General features: G+C 45.3%; 4 protein-coding genes and 1 non-coding gene across 5 annotated transcripts; 3 read left to right on the top strand and 2 right to left on the bottom strand.

Annotated features, from left to right (window-relative positions):
• Nucleotides 1-388: 388 nt before the first annotated feature.
• Nucleotides 389-2,675, top strand: LOC127757653 (putative F-box protein At3g49980). Its single transcript, XM_052283220.1, has 3 exons — nt 389-539; nt 976-1,050; nt 1,154-2,675. The coding sequence occupies exon 3, from the start codon at nt 1,225-1,227 to the stop codon at nt 2,422-2,424; it is 1,200 nt and encodes a 399-aa protein (XP_052139180.1). The 5' UTR covers nt 389-539; nt 976-1,050; nt 1,154-1,224; the 3' UTR covers nt 2,425-2,675.
• A 1,898-nt stretch (nt 2,676-4,573) lies between these two features.
• On the top strand, nt 4,574-6,639 carry LOC127757330 (pentatricopeptide repeat-containing protein At5g43790-like). Its single transcript, XM_052282840.1, has one exon. It carries the CDS (start codon nt 4,574-4,576, stop codon nt 6,428-6,430), a length of 1,857 nt encoding a protein of 618 aa, XP_052138800.1. The 3' UTR covers nt 6,431-6,639.
• A 1,944-nt stretch (nt 6,640-8,583) lies between these two features.
• TRNAV-CAC (transfer RNA valine (anticodon CAC)) lies at nt 8,584-8,657 on the top strand. Its single transcript has one exon. It is a non-coding gene; the product is annotated as a tRNA-Val (tRNA).
• A 685-nt stretch (nt 8,658-9,342) lies between these two features.
• On the bottom strand, nt 9,343-13,210 carry LOC127756548 (histone-lysine N-methyltransferase, H3 lysine-9 specific SUVH1-like). Its single transcript, XM_052281897.1, has 3 exons — nt 12,918-13,210; nt 10,165-12,211; nt 9,343-9,798 (listed from the first exon to the last, which is right to left on the bottom strand). The coding sequence occupies exon 2, from the start codon at nt 12,189-12,191 to the stop codon at nt 10,197-10,199; it is 1,995 nt and encodes a 664-aa protein (XP_052137857.1). The 5' UTR covers nt 12,192-12,211; nt 12,918-13,210; the 3' UTR covers nt 9,343-9,798; nt 10,165-10,196.
• A 108-nt stretch (nt 13,211-13,318) lies between these two features.
• On the bottom strand, nt 13,319-15,388 carry LOC127756549 (mitochondrial import inner membrane translocase subunit TIM8-like). Its single transcript, XM_052281898.1, has 2 exons — nt 15,229-15,388; nt 13,319-13,765 (listed from the first exon to the last, which is right to left on the bottom strand). Exons 1-2 carry the CDS (start codon nt 15,274-15,276, stop codon nt 13,577-13,579), a joined length of 237 nt encoding a protein of 78 aa, XP_052137858.1. The 5' UTR covers nt 15,277-15,388; the 3' UTR covers nt 13,319-13,576.
• Between the last annotated feature and the right edge of the window lie 2,260 nt (nt 15,389-17,648).

Consider the following 17,648-nt stretch of genomic DNA (forward strand, 5'->3'; position numbering starts at 1 on the left):
TTAAAAACTACTCCCTCCGTTTCAAAATGTTTGACACCATTGACTTTTTAGAACGTGTTTGACCATTCGTCTTATTAAAAAATTTAAGTAATTATTTATTCTTTTCATATCATTTGATTCATTGTTAAATATACTTTTATATACACATATAGTTTTACATATTTCACAAATTTTTTTGAATAAGACGAATGGTCAAACATTTGCTAAAAAGTTAATGGTGTCAAATATTTTGGAAACGGAGAGAGTATATAATTAGAAACATATGGATGATAAGGTTTGGTCTTTCGAAATCTTTCAGACAATGAGATAGCTATTTAATAAATTTTAAGTAAAATCATAGTAAATAATATATGTTTTGTTTAGGTGCTAGTTTAGGTCTAACCTAACTGTGCCCATCTCGCCGGCGCCGCCTCCATTCTTCTCATCCTCTCCACTGCGGCGCGGCGGCGCGGCCTCTTAGCGCCATTTCCTCCTGCACTTGGAAGCAGCAGAAGCGGAAGCCCGTCGCCCGCCTGGCTCGAGCTCAAGGCCATGGAGTAGTAAGTACCAATCCCTTGCTGTCCATTGCTACCTACCTGTATTTTAGTTTGCCCCTGTATTTCTGTCTCTGTATATGTCTGATTGATTGATTAGCGAAGATTTTCATGTGTTCTGTCCCAGTGATGAGCAGTTTAGTAATCTGAGCACTTGATTCAGTTCAGTTGGTGCTCCCTCCACTGCAATATGCTGTGAGGTTGAAGGAACCGATCGATCGATAATTCCATGTGCACTGTTGAGAATAGGCATTCTGAGGGACAGACATGATTCAGTTTAGTTTGCTTCTTCGTATTTTAGATTATTGTTTTAATCTTCCTTTTCATTTCAGTGTGATTCTTGGTGTTAAATACTTTTGCTGGTGGAATGGAGTTGGAGCCTCAGTCCAGGCTTTGGTTTTCCCTGATCAGATCCAGTCCTAATTGCTTGTTTGTTTATCAGTTATGATCAGTCACTTGCTCTGACGATTCGGAGGGAGGATGAATAGCGGATCACAAAACGAGATGATTGATTCATGTGAGATCCAAGCACCCATCTTGAGCTGTATTTTCTTTAGAGTTCTTGACGGTCTGGAATCCTAATGTGTTCTCTTTCCATGGAAAATTTTTGGGCATTTCAGTTTCAGAGCGGCAAGGAGCCAAGGATGCAGCAGTACTAGGGTCCTAGTCCAAATTGTCAGCTGGGGGATCAATGGCAATGGCGGAGACGGTGAGGCTGCCCGAACAGCAGCGTCGCAGGCCTCTCACCATTGCCAGCCTCCCTGAAGAAATTATGTCGGAGATTCTGCTCCTGCTGCCGCCAAAATCCATCCTCCAGTGCCGTGCCGTCTGCAAGGCCTGGCGGGACGTCACCTCCGACCGCGCCTTCCTCCTCACCCACCACCGCCGCCAGCCTCCACAGCGCCTCCTCACCTTCATCCGCGACGTGGGCAGTCGCCACGATGACCTGGATATCCTGGACTACCGTGTTGAAGCCGTTGACTTCCGCACACACCAGTTCCAGTCTCTGGCCCGGTTCACCGGCCAAGATTACGACTGCTCACTCGAAGACAGCCCATTCACCGTCCACGCTTCTTGCGATGGTCTCCTGCTCATGTCCTACAACAACTATTTGCATCTCTGCAACCCCACTACACGTCAATGGCTTTGGGTCTCCCCCCCGGCGCTTCAACATGACAAGGTCGTGGGGCTCTATGCACATGGACATCCTTCCGAATACCGAGTATTGTACTATCGAGAATTTGGTTTGGGACGTACATTCTACATCACCACTGTTGGCTCCAGGAAGGCGAGGCGCATTTGGCCACATTCATCATCAGAATCCCTGAGAAAGTGGTTGACAAAAGGGACAGAGGATACTGAATTCAACAAGCCTTTCCTGTTTCATGGAAACCTGCACTGGTTGCCACAGTCAGGTCGACAAAACAAGATAGTGGTGTTCGATACACTGGATGAGGCGTTTCGGTGGTTGCATGTACCTTTCAAGATGCACAATGTGTCCTCATTACTCGAGATTGAGGGTAGCCTTGCCATGTCAAACAGCCATATTGGATCATCAAAGGTGGATCTTTGGCTTCTGCAAGATTATAAGCATATGGTATGGGTCCACAAGTATCGAATTGAATTGCCAGTGATAGAGATTCGCCGTTTAGTAGAAGATGATGTTTGGTATCTTCATATTGTTTCCCAAGAGGGTGATGTCTTGGTTGATGGATCTTATTGGCAATTTCACTACGACATGAAGGGTAATTTGCTGGAGAAATTTCAATGTAGTGGCCGCATGCTGAACATTACTCCACATGTTCTCCAAGAAAGTCTCGTTCCACACGAAGTGTTCCAAATTCTAGATAATGAAAGTAGACATGAACCACATTTCTTCAGGGGGTTGTAGAGCATACTTTCTGTACTGTGAGGCTATTTCACACTTTTGGGCGTCTATTCATTGAATACTGCAATTTTAGCGATGGAACTTAATTTTGTAGTGAATGGTCAATGATCTGTTGTTGCAAAGGGCAGCATTCACTCTGATCAGTATTTCTGTACCTCCACATGTTCATCTTTAACATCGAGGGTATCATTTCAGTACTGTACGTGGAAAATTTAAATGCCTGAGACTGTTTTTTCCTGGTTTGTGGAAGTCTGAGACTGAACAGTTCATTATGCTCGTTGTTTATTTCAACATCGCAAGATGGTTACTTCCTTTGTTTCACAATGTAAGCCATTCTAGCATTTCTCACATTCATATTGATGTTAATAAATCTAAATAGATATATATGTCTAGATTCATTAACATCAGTATGAAAGTGAAAAATACTAAAATGACTTGCATTGTGAAACGGAGGGAGTACTTTTTATTGGCTTCTTGCAACTTAATTTTGCCACTCTGGTATTGAAAGGTCATTGTCTACTTGTGTTGGTGATGCGTATGTCTGATGAGATCCTTAGTGCCATTTATTTTGAGTTTGTTGTGTCTTGCTGGAATTGTTGGGTTACATTCCCTGTTTGAACAGTGACTCTGGAATTGTTGGGTTACATTCCCAGTTTCAACAGTGACTAGTCATGAACTGGATATCCTAGTCGGTAAGGAGGTCTTATAGTGACTCAACTTGAATTTATGACTGCACCTTCACTGGGCTGCTGGAATTTCCTTAACCTTTGTGCTTGTTGCAGGAACCGAATTACCAGATTGATGTTATCTACGGAGTGATGGAATCCAAGTATCCAACAGGAACAGGTCCTATTACCATCAGGACCCAGAATTGTAACATGCATAGTAAACACGAAACAGGAGAGGAGGCAGTATAGTCAAGCAGTATAATTATATTCTTGAGATTGATTAATTATCGGCAACTAGCTGGCTTAATTACTTGCACTCATCCAAGTCCATACAAAAGATATACAGTACCATTTCGGCTTTTTAGCCCATCATTCGCTTCAACTCAACCGGCAACTGGGCTTAATTTACGGCCCAAAGACTGGTCCAATCAAAAGTGAACTATGACGAATGGGAATAAGTATATTTTTCATCCCTCATCTCTTGCCCCTGGTCAAATCGCCTCCCTCAATAGCAAAACCGGGTACAATGACTCCCTCATCTTTGAAAACCAGTGCAAATCGACTCTTTTGGTGGTTTCAGAAGCGGTTTTATCCTACGTGGCACTTGTGGGCCCCACATATCGGTGAAAAAATAAAAAAAATAAACAACCCCACATGTCAGTCATCCTAATCTCAACCTTTTATTTTTTTTCTCACCACTCTCTCTTTCCTGTTCTCTCTCTCTTGTCGGTGGAGAAGAAGCTCGACTACTGCAGCGGAGAGGGGCGCCCGCCGCAACAGCAGGAGGGGGGAGGAGGGGCGCGACACAGAACAAGTAGTTTCCGAGGAGGAGGACGCGAAACCGCGTGAGCACATGGCAGGGAAGGGACCGATGGGTGGAAGGACGCGGTCGCCGCTGCAACATCCTTCTCTGCTCCTTGGCTCATCTCCACGGCATCATTCCGTGCGGGGAGGAGCTCCAATGTGATGGGTTGCTGGTGCTGTGGGGACGACAGGGTGGAGTCTATTTGTGCATAGAGTCTATTTCAAGAAGAAGAACCGGAGGAGGAAGAGGTAGAAGCATGAGAGGGCCGACTTGTTTCACGACGTTATCGCGCCCACGCCGTAGCCGATCGCGCACGCGGAGAGGACCTGGGCGGCTACGGCGTGTGCGGAGAAGAGAACACCAACCGGCTGCGCGTGAGAGAAGGAGCCGCCTGCCGTGGCGCGCGTAGACAAAGGAGCTCGCCGACCACTACTCCGCCGGCAAATAGAGAACGGGAGAGGTGAGGAAAAAAAGGATGAGATGTTTTTTTTTTCATTTTGCTCTCACTGATATGTGGGTCCCATAAGAGCCACGTAGGATAAAACCGCTTGCAAAACCATTGAAGGAGTTTATTTGCACCGGTTTTCAAAGATAAGGGAGATGTTATACCCGGCTTTACGATTAAGGGAGACGATTCAACAAAGGGTTAGAGATGAGGGAGGCAAAATAGGCTTATTCCATGACGAATGCTTCTCTCCCCGTAGCAGCCCAGGTGCACATGGGCCCAGCAACCGCAGCCGCGGAGGCAGCACTCGCCCGCCGCGCCGCCGACCCGCTGCCCGCTCTCCGCCGCCGCGACGCGCTCCCGCTCCCGGCGCGCCTCTTCGCGCAGCTCCACGCTCTCGTCCTCACCGCCGGCCTCGCGCGCCACTCCCCCAACTTCTCCCTCCTCCTCCGCCTCGCCTCCCCTCTCCTCCCCGTCTCCCACCGCCTCCGCCTCCTCCTCTCCTCCCCGCTCCCGCCCACCACCTTCCTCGCCAACTCCCTCCTCCTCGCCTCCTCCTCCTCCCGCTGCCTCCCCTCCGCGCTCTCCCTCTACGCCCTCCTCTTCCTCTCCTCCTCGCCGCCGCTCCTCCGCCCCAACGCCTTCACCTACCCGCCGCTGTTCCGGGCCGCGCCTCCGGCCCTCGCCCTCGCGCTCGCCACCCATTCGGTCAAATTCCTCGGCGCCCATGCTGCCTCCTGCGACCGCGTCCTCGGTGCCGCGCTGCTCGGCGTCTTCGCGCGCTGCGGCAGGATCGCCTCATGCCGCCGGGTGTTCGACCGGATCGCGCACCCCGACCTGCCGGCCTGGAACGCGCTGCTCTCCGCCTACGCGCGTCTTCGTGCCAGGGACGTGGCCTGCGCCACCTCTGCGGCGGATGCAATCCTCGAGCTGTTTGTGCGGATGCTATCCTTAGCCATTGAACCCAACGAGATCACGCTCGTCGCCGTCATCGGCGCGTGCGGCGAGCTTGGCGCTGTCAGCCACGGGGTGTGGGCGCACACCTATGCCGTGAAGCGCCGGCTCGCCGTCAACTGCATCGTGGCCACGGCGCTTGTGGAGATGTATGCCGGGTGCGGGAGGCTGGACCTGGCCGAGCAGGTCTTTGCAGCCGCTTCGGACAGGGACACGCGCTGCTACAATGCGATGCTCCATGGCTTGGCAGTCCATGGCCATGGCCGTGCTGCCCTCTCCCTGTTCGACAGAATGCACGGTGCGGGCGTGCCGGTGGATGGCGTCACTGTGCTATCCGTGATGTGTGCTTGTGCCCATGCTGGATTGGTGGATGAAGGTCTGGACTACTTCGACAGAATGGAGATCGAATTCGGGACTGAGCCAAGGATTGAGCATTACGGATGCATGATTGACATGCTGAGCCGGGCTGGTCGACTTAACAATGCCGAGAAGCTGATCCACGAAATGCTCATCGTGCCAAATGCCGCGATATACAGGTCTCTGATCCGGGCCTGTGGCATTCATGGCAAGCTGGAGCTCGGCGAGAAGATGATCGCAGAATTGATGCGACTTGAACCGGATGACAGTGGAAACCATGTCCTGATTTCAAACTTCTATGCGAGAACGAACCGATGGGAGGACGCCAAGAAGGCGAGGAAGGAGATGAAGTCCATGGGCATTGACAAGAACCCTGGATCAAGCCTTGTAGACATCAATGGAGTTCTCCATGAGTTCTTGGTGGGTGACAAGACACACCCTGCCTCAAAGGAGATATACACCATGGTTGAGGAGATAGAAACCAGGTTAATCGAGTGCGGACGCCGGTCGAGCACCTCGTCTGCGTTGTTTGATGTCGAGGAGGAGGACAAGGCGGATACACTGTCCTACCACAGCGAGAGGCTCGCCATTGCCTTTGCTCTGATCGCTTCCAATCCAGGAGCTCCCATTAGGATCATCAAGAATCTCCGGGTGTGTGCCGATTGCCATGAGAGCGCAAAGCTTGTATCTCGGGTGTATGGTAGAGAGATTGTCATGAGGGACCGTACCCGGTTCCATCACTTCAGAGACGGGGTGTGTTCTTGTGGAGATTTCTGGTAAATACTCGTTGTGTTGTATATTGTACATTATACAGTGTAATGTGCTGTAGATTTCTCTCATAATTCTGTGCTAATGGGATGTGCTGTACTGGTCTCACACATTTGCTCGAGATCACAGGCTGTGTTTAGTTCCACGCTAAAATTAGAAGTTTGAAGAAATTAGAACGATGTGACAGAAAAGTTGAAAGTTTGAAGAAAAAAGTTGGAATCTAAACAGGGCTACAATTCATTCGGTTGTAGTTCGCATGGTTCAATATCAGTTTTTTTTTTTTAACAATCATTTTATTGATGACGGATCAAGTGTTACATGGCAAGTGGTCAAAGAACTGAAATGAAATTCCGAACTATGACGGTCGTAGTTCAATATCAGTTGTCAGAATTCAAACAGTTGTAGTTTGTTATAACTTGCGCAATTCGTGCATATGTGGCTAGATAGTTCATATGAAAAAGAATTATTTCGGGGCATATGTGGTCTATTCTTCCTCTAGATAGTTCGTATGAAAAGGAAGGAAAAAGTATGAATTACCCCCCCTCCCCCCCCCGGAACTATGACGGTCGTCCGAATTACCTCCCGAACCACAAAACCGGACATTCTTCACCATCAACTATGCAAACCGGGCGAATTACCCCCCTCGACCCAATCCGCGGTGGTTTTAGTCTACGTGATGTACGCATGGCAGTCCAGTCAGCATTTTATTTATTAAAAAAATGTGGGACCCACCTGCCATACTCCTATTACACTATTCCTTTCTCTCTTCTCTCACTCTCAACATTTCTCTCTCTTCCCCTCTCTCTCTCCTCTCACTGTGAACTATGCAAGCGGCGGGCGGAGGAGGCGAGGCGAGGCGTGGCGGCGGCGGCGGCCAGGTGAGCGCGGCGGCGGGCGGACGCAGAGCTAGGGGCCGTGCCACCAGCGGTGATGGGTGGACGCGGAGGCGGACTAGGCGGCCGGCGGCGGAGGCAAGGCGCCCGGGCGGCTGGTGGCGGAGGCGGCGGACCTGGCGGCCGGTGGCGGAGGAGAAGGCGGACCTGGCGGCCGGCGGCGGAGGCGCCCTAGCGGAGCTCGCTCGAACGGTCGATGACGGAGGCGGAGGCGGAGGCGGAGCATGCGTCCGATGGCGAAAGAGAAGGGGGAGCGAGCGGCCGCCATCCCGCCGTCCCAAGCTCCGTCCGCGGGGAGGAGGCGAGCGCGGTCGGCGTGGGCGGTTGGCGAGGTGAGGACGGTAGCGCGCGGGGGGTGAAGGACGGCGGCGGCTGGCGACGGAGGCGGAGGCAGACCGGGCGCGCGGTGGGCGGCGGGCTCCTCCTCCACGTCGTGGGCGCGCGGTGGGCGGCAGCGCGCGGGAACGGGCGGTGGGCCGCCACCGCCACCGCGGGCTCCTCCTCTTCGTCGTCGGCGCGCGGTGGGCTCACTGCCGACCGGAGTCGCGCCCGCCGCCGCTCGCCCCGCCGCTCGTCTTCAACCTCCTCCTTGCCCATAGGTGGGAGCTGGCCCCGTCCAATCTCCCTCTCATCCCACCCCCAATGGCGACGCCGCCGCACCATCTCCTCCAACTCCGACCATCCACTCCCTCCCGGCCCTTCTCCACCTCCGCCTCGCCTACAGCAGTGGCAACCGACTGTAGAGAGTGTGCGTCGACCGCCCGCCCCCCGCCCCCGCAGGCCCGCCGCCGTGCGCCGTCGTGCGCGCCGACCGCCCGTCCCCTGTCCCCGCTGGCCCACCGTCGCGGGCCGCCGCGAGGGATTGCGGCCGACCGCCTGCCCTCGCACGCACGCCGCCGTGTGCCGCCCGCCGCTCCACTTGTGCTCGTGCGTCGTGACGATGATGATGAGAGAGAGAGAGAGGGGAAGATGGGAAGATGAGGTCTTACAGGTGGGCCCCACCATTTTTAAAAAAGAAAATACTGATTGGATTTCAACCTCAGCGCCACGTGTATGCCACGAAGGATTCATACCGGTTCAGATTGAGTGAGGGGGGTAATTTGTCTGGTTTCAATAGTTTGAGGTTTAATATGTCTGGTTTTGTGGTTCGAGGAGGTAATTCGGACGACCGCGATAGTTTAGGGGTAATTCGTACCTTTTCCGAAAGCGAACGATTTTGTCAAATAAACGTGAACTGGTTAAATAGGCAAGCACAGGCAGCTAATGCAGCAAGTCTGGGTGGTGTAGTTGGTTATCACGTTAGTCTCACACACTAAAGGTCCCCAGTTCGAACCTGGGCTCAGACACAAACATGTTTTTTTCCATTTTTTTTTCAACAATTTGAATATTTTTCTTAATAACAACAGCATAATTACATGCAAAAAATACTTCTCCATAACAATAACCATTTTTTTTCAACAATTTGAATATTTTTCTTAATAACAACAGCATAATTACATGCAAAAAATATTTTTTTCCATTTTTTTCAACAATTTGAATATTTTTCTTAATAACAACAGCATAATTACATGCAAAAAATATTTCTCCATAACAATGACCATTTTTTTCAACAATTTGAATATTTTTCTTAATAAAAACAGCATAATTACATGCAAAAAATATTTCTCCATAACAATAACATAAAAACTTGATAACCACATGCACATGATTTTTTTTTTCAAAAATTCTCCATAACAATAACATAAACACTTGATTACCACATGCACATGATTTTTTTTTTCAAAAATTCGAATATTTCTCAATAACAACAGCATACTTACATGCAAAAAATATTTCTCCATAACAATAACATAAACACATGCACATGCACATGCACATGATCTTTCTTTTATTTTAAAAAATTCAAATATTTCTCAATAACAACAGCATAACCACATGCACATGATCTTTTTTTTTAAAAAAAATAACCCTCCATATCATCGAGCAACTTTAACAGCATAACCTTTTCTTTTTCAAATATTTCCTCCATACCAACAGCATAACCACATCCACATGATATATTTTTTTTCAAAAAAAAAAAATCTTCATATCATCAAGCAGCAGCATAAGCTGCAAAACCATATGCACATGAAGTCAAATATTTCCTATACGACCTATATAGCATCTTAGCAGCACAACCATTTGCAGTAATGCAGATGATCTCATTCAGAGAGTTAACAGGGTTTAGTGCTACAGCTTCACATCCATATGATCTCATCCACTAAGTTAACAGAGCTTTAATTCTACCACAGCAACTAGCAAAAGATATAGTAATTGCATTGGTGGCTACAGGCCTACGACATCGGCAATGTACAGCACAAAATGTGAGGGTCTCATCTCATGCCACACAAAGCAGCAGTCCTTGCTACATTTCCACTAACCCACCACCACAAATACAGAGAGCCCCTTTATCACTTTATGCTACCATTCATAGAGTAGCTTAATATCCTGCAAATGTAGGATGGAAGCATTAGGCAGTCACAAGAGAAATAGAGTTGCCTTAGTTTCAGATCTAATTGTTCAGTTTGTCAATATCGTATACATTCTTGAATAAATATATGGCATCCTAAGCTTAAGTTGAAAATATATGCTTATGTACCAAAGCATGAAAATCACCACGTAGGTGCCTCAGGCGACTGTAACCACATAGAGTTGTTTTGAGAGTTCTTGACTTACATGAATGGAGTGATGAATCAGCTACTTCTAAAAGAGATTATTCAGTTGCATAAATAGGTTGGAAGAATGCATTTCCCATGAAGAAGCAGTTTTTGTTTTAAAAATTATAAATTGGAACGATTGTTAAACAAGTTTTACCTGCTTTAGTACACCAGCCTCCATATCTTTTATCAGAACAAACCTCGACAATGCTTAGAGCCACAGAGGCATGATTTGAGTTTGCAAGCTTTGAAGGGTTTTCCCTCAAAGCCAGGGGGAGCACCTCTTGTACCATAATCATAAGTCAGTTCAGTCATGGGAGGGATATGTTCCATTGCAAAAAACATGATATGGGGGTAGCTGTCATCGCCATGGTCATACTGTACAGCTTGCCAAAGGAGATTAGGAGAACAGCTATGGTTCAGAAAACGAGCCACATTCCCTTCATTGTTTGCTCTTATGATGATTGGTAGCTTCTTAAAGTTCTTGGTTGTCACAGCCGTACTTTTTTCTTCAAGTAATTCTGCTCCCAAATTCCAGCTTAAAGCCTTATCGCCGGGACATGAAGCGCAAAAGGTATATTTGTCTTCCTCAACATCTATGTCCATCTTAGTTTCATCAATGACTTCACCGGCGTACTCACAAATGAATGTGCCAGCACGGATAGGATCCCAAGACCGCAGGCCCCAGCCACGGTCTCCAGTCCAGAAAACCTCAAAGTTCAGTTTTATACCCTTCTGTGTGATCCTGTTTCGACAATTATGAGAACACTGACAGTTCGAGGAGCACTCATAAACCATTGGAGTGTGCTTTGCCAGCAATCCCGTTGCGCTGTAAGGAAGATCACCACCATTCTGTTGCGCACACGAACAATTAGGGTCACCAGGCAAGCAAACACTAGGACATTTGCAACATTGTAATGGTTTTGTCTTCCTAAGAGGTCTCAAATACTTCACTCCAGCAACATAATTGAAGTGACTTGGCCCTTTTTCATCATCAACATCATTAACAAGGCACACAGGTAGGTGTTCAACCTTTGATGATAAATCCAACAATATAGCCTTTTCTCTTGTGGCAGGATTTGCTTTCCACTTCTCAGTCATCTTCCAAAGTGAAATTCCATCAGGCTGTCCTGGGTCCCTTCTCAGCTTGTACTTGAAAACATTAAATCCGTTCTTTGCCGTGTCTGTCCAAGTGTCTTCGATACGATAAAGCCCATCATAAATATATATTTTGCCTGAGTTACAAAAGGGGTCTTGTGCGCTGCGCACAACCCTGATCTGATTCTTCTTGATCTTGCTGTTCATGAGAGCAAGGTTACCTCTCTCAAGCTTCTGATCATGCTTCTCCTTGTGACGACTATTGCCTCCCTGTCCTGTGTAGACCAAAATGTCAGTGTCATCATCGTCATTCTCATAGCCTCCAGATGAAATGATGCAGACAGCCAGAGTCTCATCTTTGTTCTTAGAAGAGATGTAATCAATGCCACCCATGGCTGGTGCATGCAAACCAATGATGCACATTTCAATCCTAAAGAAGAAGATATCGCCGACTTCAACACCAGGCACATGCCCTATCATCTTATGATTGTTGATTCTGAAGTTGTTCTGCATCATGAGGGTGCCAGCTTTCAGGTCAGCCCGCCTGCTTGCATCCTCCTTTTCATCCAACTGCAGTACACGGCACCGAAGGGAATCAAACATCATCAGGATTCCTTCCACCGATTCCTTTGGGTTGTCTGATGAGGATAAACACAAGTTGAACTCGTTGTCCAGGCTCCTCCTTATTGATCTGCGCTTGATGTTGGCATCATTGGATTTCTCAGCTTGCTGGGGCCTCTTGGCTCTCTTTGGCAGCGTTGGTTTTTTCTGCCTGCAAAAGGGCTTGTAATCTTGATCTGATGATTCATCTTCATGTTGCGGTGTTGGAAATGCCGCTGAGATTGGTGTAGCTTTTATAGGAACTGGTGACTTTGGTAAGGGCAGAGAAAATGAAGCTGGGGCTTCTTGAGGCTGTTGTGATGAGGAGCAAGGTATGAATGGTGTGGCATAAACTAACAATGGATTGGTTGATTGAGTTTCCACATCATATCCCAAAATAGTAGGAAACTTTGGCGCTAATGAGCGCAATGGCTCCAATTCCAAGGGTAGTTTGCCATTCTCTGCTTCATCTTCAGAGTTCTCCATGGTGAACTCTTGGAGAAATTCTGGCAGCAGCAAAAGCAGAATTCAATAAATAGTCTGAGCATGATACTTGTATGTATCAGCAGATGAATGATGTCTCAGAACTTGATATGTTAAGAATAAGTACGCGAGATAAATATAAAGAAAACATCGTTCAGTGCAAATACAACGTAGAGCAAAGAAATTGAATAAAAAGAAAATAGATCTGCAAAATCAGAAAGCTGCATCAACTTTTGAACAATCAGAAACAGAACAATCTGCATATTTTGGCCATTGATCGGTCGGCTGAGCACTGATGGCTCACTTAAAGATAAAAATGTGTCAATGCGAAGTCTCTGTGGCATATGAATCATGGATGTTCTGTCCGGAATCGATTTGGCTCACATAAGCATTAACATTTCAAAGTTCTACTTGTTCCCCCCTTACAAATTAACCAAAACAAATGCAGGCACTAGAATGACGAAGATGGAAACAAAATGCATTGCAACTTCCAGGCGCTCATCTGGGGAACCCAAATACAGTGCGTCCATTTGTTCAACAAACCCATAGTTAAACTCCAGGCAACCATTTGCAGTACACACAGACAATAACACTAACAATCACACGAACTTGCTACAATCAAAAAGATGATCAGGAACTAGGACTTGCAGAAAATTAGTTAGAATTCTAGGAAAAAAAAAACAATGGAGAGAAAGCTGATCAAGAAGCATCAGATGAGGAGTGGTGTACCTTGAGGATGTCGCCTTGCTGGGGAGTGTGAAGGGGCACAGGACAGCAGTTCCACTATCGGAGACCCCTAGACCAAACCGTCAAATGTATACATGTATGTGGACACAGGCAATCGTGTCAGTGTGCCACTAAGCACTGGCTTTACACCATCTACCGTCGGATAATCTCGAGATGCGCGCCTCTGGAATTGGCTGGAATATACTGAGTGAGATACTTAATGGTGATTACTTAAACATAAATTTAGAACAGCGGTGTACTTCATCTACTGTAAAAAAAAAGGAACAGCGGTGTAGTTACAGTCATTCATGGCAGGACACTGGAAGTGTTCAATTTCTGATAAACTCATTTCACTTTCATTATCTAAAAAAGCACCACCTTATTTTCTCCAAGGACACAGACACTTCATTAACACATTTGCTGCTCCAGCCTATGAGCTTGTCTCTGATTCTTTTCAGGTCAAAAGTAGTCAAAGTACAGTAGCGTTTTTAATCTCCTTGCAAGAGCAAAACTTGCAATCTTTTCACTGAGAACGTATAGCAGGAAAAACACCAAAACTGACAAAATGTAGCAAAAAGCAGGTGATGCCCCTTAGGTATAGTTTCTAGCATCAACTATAGTAGATTCTACATTCTCGACGCAGGAAAGACCTATGCGAATTTTCACCTAGGGCTGCTAACTCGTTGCATGGTGAGCATCTTCAGTTCGAGAAAGCGTTTTGCGCAGTTGGACAGACACGAGGCTTCGCTGTTGCTGAAGCTGCTTCCAATGCTCCCAGTGATGCATTTGTCCCAGCAAACATCAGTCAGCTTCGCCACGAACTCGTTTGCCATTGCCTTCCTCTTCTCCTCCTGAAGAGGGAAAGAAAAACAAAAATGTCAGTAACATTTCTGTGAGTAACAAGCACCGCGGTTCTGCAATTGAATAGGGGATCTTGAAAATGAACACATGGCTTAATTATCCATTGTCCAAAGAACAGAGTACACAAAATAATTTCTTGTGCATAAAGGGAAGCAAGCAACTTCTGCCATTCTCATTACATATCAGAAACCCAGGACAAAAAGGTCCTAGCAGCATACTAGATGTAAAAAGGCAATTCCCTTTTTTCCTTAAGTCGTTTAATTTGCAGACTGATGACCTTTCTATGTTAGTATTTCCTTTCACATAGGAGTATATCGGTATGTCACCGGGAAAACATCTTTGGTTCCTTGCAACATGTCAGAATACCCAGCACTATCATTTTCTAACATAACAAAGCTGGTAGCAAATCAAATTTAATAAAACACCTCACTGCGCTATATGCATTAGCGGCTAGCACACTTGGGATTTGGGACTACTGCAATTTAAGAAACTACTGCATGAAAATAAATAATTTGTTGGATATCATGAGAGAGAATTGTAACTTCTATTAGTAATGAGTGAACAGCCATAATCCTTAAATACAGAGCACCACAAAAGCAATTGGGAATGACAGAATATCACCTCAGTTGAAGCGTTAGAAACTTTTCAAGCTATGGGTATTTTTTAGGAAAGACTTCATGAACCACCAGGACCATTCTGATGGTGCCTAAAACTAGACTCTATCCAAATTAGTTTGGTTCACAGTCAGGGTTACTGGGTACTTGGGTGATAGTCACAACCACAAGGAGGCCCAAGAACATACCCTAGTTCTCCGCAAGGAATTGATCAAAAGCCACAACCACAAGCTGGATTAACTCCAGTTATGCTATGGATTTGGGACCCTATCAACAACAGAACCGGCTATGAGATTTGAGGCCAAACAATCCTTGGATATAAGATACCGCAATTGCTCTGAGCACTTGATATACTTTAAAATAAAATTGCTATGATACTAGATACCTAAGGAACACAACTAGGATTCGAATACCGATCTCCACCTGAACTGCAACTCCCAGGACATCTGTTAAACCCCAAAATTAGGGCACAACCTTACTCTTAGCTAGAAAAACCCGTCGTGATGCCTAGGAATTCCTGCAGACTGAAGAATATTGCTAAAACAACTGAACAAAATAAATAAAATGCATACATAATAAGCTAATGGTTGGAAGGAACAGGGAAAAAACTTGGCACAAATCAGCAAAATTTCGCCCAAAGCTCAGCCTTTTTCACGAATCTTCGAGTAGATCTAAAAAGGACAAAAAATTAATCGCGAGCGTAGCAACAAACAGATGGGCTGATGGGATCAAAAGAAGGGGGCTGCTAATTAATCTCCGTGTTAGGGTTCCATAGGTCGGGTACTCGAGTGTGCGGCTCATCTCTAAATCTCCCTAATACATTATGGGTTTATTATTACCTCTAGCATGGCCTGCAGCCGCGGGTTGCTGAGCGCTGAAGCATCCATGGCTCCTCCTTCTCCTCTTCCGCTCTTCTTCTTCTTCTTCTTCTTCTTCTCTCTCCTCTGCGATTTTCTCTCTCCTTCTCTCTCTCTAGTGGTGGTAGACTTGTGCTTGCCTCGTCGGCGGCTTGCAGAGGAGGAAGAAAGGAGAGAAGAGGCCGTGGGCTCTTTTCGTTAATGGGCTATGGGCTTTTTTAGAAATCAGATCGATAAAAATGGGCTATGGACTTTTTTTTACATTCTGGCCCAATACCGTTTGCGAAAGCGGCCCTCAACCGCATCCAATTGCCTTTCCCCGTGTCACTGTCAACCGGAGCCAACCTAAGCAAAGTGAAGAGATTAAAGATTTTTATTAGGGAATAATACCAGAAATTAAAGATCTATAGAAGAGTGAGAAATCAAGAGTAGAGTAGTGGAACTGGAATGAACACTTGTGCATTATATTCTCCAGGACAGATGTGACGATTACTGTCGCATATATATCTTGCAAGCAATGCAACTTCTTCTTCAATTCGTGGATATCAATCATATCTCGAGTGCAAACGGACACGCAAGAGAGCATCAGATATATATATATATATATATATATATATATATATATATATATATATATATATCTCGAGAAATCATAAATGAGCTGCTAGTATTATTATATATGCAACATTCAAACTCAAGCTAGATATATCTGTCGATCGATCCATGGATGAATCAATATGTTTGTGTTGCAGTGCACGCATGCGCATGCATTTCAGTGATTTCTGTCGATCAGAATCAGATCAGATCAGTGGTAAATGAGTCACATCGCTATCGCGCATGTATGATCGATCGATGTTCCTTCACGTTTAGACCCAAGCAAGGCAACGCCATTATATTCCATCAATCATTACGCATGAACGTTATTTTCATGCATGCCCGGTCAATATAGTTCCTCAATTTGACGGCACATAATCTGGGAAATTTGTTTCACTTGCTGTCCTGCATGGCTACATCTTACTAGGTTCTTAACTAATCACCACTTTTCTTTAATCAATTTCATTCTAGCCATGAATGATCAGAATTGCAACGTTGTCGATGAGGGACTACCTACGAAGTGGATGACTAATTAGAGGTCCTAATTTTTTTTCATATCTTAATTTATGCCAATTTGTTTTAATATGTTTAAAGATCTTTCACTCTCTTTTTTTCTTTTTTGAAAAAAAAAGTACTCTTACTTTTTTTATTAATGACTAGAATGAGTTTGTTTCTTCAGCTTTGGTAAGTAGTACTACTAATTATGGCCACCTTAAAGAGGTGAAAACGATACGAACATATGTTTCAGGCATTACAAATTCCATTTTTCCACATAACAAAAAAAAATAAATAAATCACTACATCACACCACAATTCTTTTTTCTAAAATCTATTTCTTTTAAAAAAAAATTCTTCCGACTTAGTTAGAGTACCACCATCAATTTATTCTTTTGTTTCTTGGCATTTTTCTAAATACCAATTTATGATTCGTATCGGGGACTCAGATTATTAGGTACAGCCCCACGGAATTGTAAAACAAAACACACTACTCTGTTTCATATTACTCATCATTCTAGCATTTTTTTTAAAAGACAAAACATGAAGGTATGGTAAATTACCGAACTATCCTATTAATAACAGCAATATTTGTACTTCATCTTGAAGTTAAATGGGTATTTTATACAAGCACAATAGTTGAGGGGGTACAATGAACTTAATAAAATGTCTAAATATAACAGTGTTGTACCTTTTTTTTCCTTCTTTCTGTATGCAAGAACATGCGCTGTTACCTAGTACTATGTAGAATGAACATGACAATCTTCACTGCCACACTGCTCACCAAATCCTAGGAGCTACTTGTAATTTTAGTCTTGTTGAAATGATCAATTGATTAGAGGCTATGTGCATTATCTCATACTTTGGTAGTACTAATACAAACTTTGTTTTTGCGAGGAAGTACTAATACAAACTTTGACGGAGGCGCAACTGCCTCATCCCTTGTGATAGCAAGGAACCATGAAGAACCGATCCTCTTTTGTATTGGTGTGCTCTGTGTATGATTTCGTATGTGATCGATAGCTGAAATCGCTCCCTACCGTTTCCATTGATAACTCTAGTCGTTAACGTTATTGACCGATGAAAGTCAGATAAATTTGGTTAGAAAGTTTCATTTTTTTTAATCTTTGGCCAATTATGGTTAAATACAGCCAGCTCAATAAGAACCATGACATATATCGTATTTGAATCCAGGCTCTGCTCTGTTGAGATATTTTTGTTTTCTTTTGGACACCAATCATGTACTCTCTACATCCTATTTTAAGTGTAGCTATAGTTTTATGTGTCCAACTTTGACGATTCGTCTTATTTAA

Source organism: Oryza glaberrima, chromosome 12 (genome assembly GCF_000147395.1).
Source record: "Oryza glaberrima chromosome 12, OglaRS2, whole genome shotgun sequence".
In the NCBI taxonomy this organism is placed as follows: Eukaryota; Viridiplantae; Streptophyta; class Magnoliopsida; order Poales; family Poaceae; genus Oryza; species Oryza glaberrima.

What these genes read in the sequence shown, in the direction of transcription:
- LOC127757653 (XM_052283220.1), top strand. Translation starts at nt 1,225, where the DNA reads ATGGCAATGGCGGAGACGGTGAGGCTGCCCGAACAGCAGCGTCGCAGG.
- LOC127757330 (XM_052282840.1), top strand. Translation starts at nt 4,574, where the DNA reads ATGACGAATGCTTCTCTCCCCGTAGCAGCCCAGGTGCACATGGGCCCA.
- LOC127756548 (XM_052281897.1), bottom strand. Translation starts at nt 12,191, where the DNA reads ATGGAGAACTCTGAAGATGAAGCAGAGAATGGCAAACTACCCTTGGAA.
- LOC127756549 (XM_052281898.1), bottom strand. Translation starts at nt 15,276, where the DNA reads ATGGATGCTTCAGCGCTCAGCAACCCGCGGCTGCAGGCCATGCTAGAG. An exon ending in GGCTGCAGGCCATGCTAGAG is followed by an intron (nt 13,766 to 15,228) that starts GTAATAATAAAC and finishes TTCCCTCTTCAG; the next exon opens with GAGGAGAAGAGGAAGGCAAT.